General features: G+C 39.5%; 1 protein-coding gene across 1 annotated transcript; it reads right to left on the bottom strand.

Moving 5' to 3' along the window:
* Positions 1 to 270: 270 nt before the first annotated feature.
* Positions 271 to 2,614, bottom strand: LOC124370319 (putative nuclease HARBI1). The gene is made up of 2 exons (XM_046828608.1): positions 2,283 to 2,614; positions 271 to 1,318 (listed from the first exon to the last, which is right to left on the bottom strand). Exons 1-2 carry the CDS (start codon positions 2,586 to 2,588, stop codon positions 497 to 499), a joined length of 1,128 nt encoding a protein of 375 aa, XP_046684564.1. The 5' UTR covers positions 2,589 to 2,614; the 3' UTR covers positions 271 to 496.
* Between the last annotated feature and the right edge of the window lie 245 nt (positions 2,615 to 2,859).

Below are 2,859 nucleotides of genomic sequence, written 5' to 3' on the forward strand. Positions count from 1 at the left end.
AAGGGACTTGACGAAGTGTATGAACCATCATTGTGGTATTTCGAGTTACTTATGTTTACAACAGATGTGGAAACGGCGAGGAAAGGTTTATCTTCACTGCAAAAGATAGTTGCCCCGCCCGAAGATTCAGAAGATAACACTGAGATGACGGACGAAAACGTAAGTTGTAGTTTAGTTTAGTTTAAGTTGTAGTGTAGGGCAATTAAATTCATAAAGTAACATTTGAACTACTTTATTATTTTATTGACAATATCAGATTTGACTCAAATAATTTTACAAACAAAAACTGAAACATATACTTACCAAGAAAGTACAACCAACTGTAGTAAAATGTGCATATATTTATAGTTAAACACATATTAAAAGCAAAGCACATTGTCATTATTTTCCATTTCAATTATTTACAGTGGACCATTAAAGAGGTAATGCATTGGGTTACCCTTGGCTACAACATATACATTACGCCCATCTGTTGTTTATTTTAGAATGTATAACATTAGCGGCGATTTATCATGCGCTCTTGAAACTCTACTTGTCCCTCGTTGTTGTAGAAGTCCCTGTAGTATTTTCGGATTGGTTCAGCCAGTGATGTTTCTTTCCCGGACCGATTGCGTTGCTTCATGCCTAAAAGTTGGCGAACATTCTTCCTCCATTCGCCTTCAGTGAGAACTGCAGTTTCCGTGTTTTCCCAGTCTACCGAACTAGGCGTCAAATAAGTTGAGCTTTTCCTTCGTAAATAATTGTGGAGTGCGCAGCAAGCTAAAATAATAACTTCAGTGGTTTCCAAGCTCGTCCTGATTGTTGTTTGCAATACTTGGAACCTATTTGCTAAAATGCCGAAGGCATTTTCAACAACTCTTCTTCCACGGCAAATACGATAGTTGAAAATCCTTTCATCGTGGGTGATTCCCTTATTAGGGTATGGCTTCATTAGGTTTTCTTTTAAGGGGAAAGCTTCATCTCCCAAAAAAACAAAAGGTAAACATGCATCTCTGTTGTTTGGAAAGGTCGTTGGTGATGGCAAATTCAACTGGCCGTTTTCCAACTGTTGCCCAAAATCGGTTTCAAAGAGAACTCCCCCGTCAGACACCCGTCCATTCACTCCACAATTTACGTACATAAATTCATAGTTTGCGTTTACCACAGCCAATAATACAACGCTGAAGAAACCTTTGTAATTGAAGAAATACGAACCACTTCCAGGAGGTTGAAGGATGGCAATATGCTTTCCATCAAGAGCCCCCACGCAGTTTTCTACTTGCCAGTATTTTTTAAAATCTGTAGCAATATTCATCCAGTCGCTTTCATTCTCAGGCAACTGAAAAAGAAAAAAATATATACTACTATGTTTTGAAGATGTGTCGTTATAAGTGTACTATTTCCATTGTTCTTTCACAGGAGGCCGAGAACTCGCCCAGTATCCTGGCCAGTCCAGACGGAGGTTCATCCACCCCTGCTACGCCTACTAGTTCGCTCTCACAAACACCTGCTCAGAACATCAGATCACAAACATCAGACTCCGCGAGCAATGTACAACGGCGCCAGCGTAAAAGAAAAAATGTCTCGGAGTATGATCGAAAGAAAGAATCATTTTTGGACGTAGCAACCAACGCTTTGAATCAACATGTTAATGAAAATCAAGCATTTGGGAACAGTATCGCCTTCCAGCTGGAAGACATGGATAGACGCCAAAAGATATTTGCACAAAAACTTATTTCAGATGCACTTTTTCATAGTAAATTAGGACATTTAAATGAAAACTCAGTCATTCACTTAAACAACATACAGAACCCTGACAATTACGGACCAAATTGTTCACGTGGATTCGCTAATGTACAACCTACCACTTATCAATTCCAGGAATACAATTACGGGCAACAGAACTACCCTTTTTCCCCAGCGATACTTACCACCACAACCACAACAACAACAGGCCGCAAACAATGCAATATTTGTCAATGAATCTACTGCCGCCAAGGGGTCTACTACCACTGAAGTAGATGAAGAAAATTTAGGACAGTTCTTAAAATTCAACTAAAGTTCACAACCAATTACTTATTGAACGTTAATTTTAATGTTATAGTTCATATTGAGTAATACTATTTCTTTTTTTTAAGTTGTTTCAATAAATTTGCTTATTAAACTTTGTTTTAAGTCATTTTACTTGCACCCGTTTCACCGTTTTACTCAACTGATCACTTCGATAGTTATTAGGCCTTGTATTATTAGCTGCATTTCAATTCGTATACGGTATAAGATTTAAAAACAAATGTTAAACTTACGTGCAGGTATTCCTCACGTAGAGCATTATAAATTGCAGTGCAGGTTTCTGGTATGATTTTTCCCAGCGACTGAGGCGAAATGGCGCAGCTAAACTTTAGGTTTTCATAGGTTCTGCCACTTGCTAAAAACTGAAGTGTCGCTGCAAGGCGCTCTTTACAGCTGATCGGCTCCCTCAAAATACTATTCTGTTTCACAATATCTGGAGAAATACGTCTAAGAATGTCTTCGAAACAATCTTCAGTCATCCTCAGGTAATTTTTATAATCATTTGGTTCATTTGATGCTAATTCTTGCAACAGTGACATGTGGCTAAACTGGTTCCTATTTTTAAGCCAATTCTTGCATCATATTTTACGTACCTTGCGTTTTTTCTCCTCCAAACAAACGAAACCCCCACAAAGGGCCACCACAGCGTTTGCATCCATTTCGCACCCGCACTGCAAAACTTGACTATCACACCGTAGAGAAGCAACAGTACTGAGCGGCGACGGCGAGCATGTTCGCGAGCATGTCCGGTCGTGTGTGGGCAACGCCGAGCATGTTCGCGAGCATGTACGCCAGCATGCTCGCGAACAT

Source organism: Homalodisca vitripennis, unplaced genomic scaffold, assembly GCF_021130785.1.
Source record: "Homalodisca vitripennis isolate AUS2020 unplaced genomic scaffold, UT_GWSS_2.1 ScUCBcl_2;HRSCAF=254, whole genome shotgun sequence".
Taxonomy (NCBI): Eukaryota; Metazoa; Arthropoda; class Insecta; order Hemiptera; family Cicadellidae; genus Homalodisca; species Homalodisca vitripennis.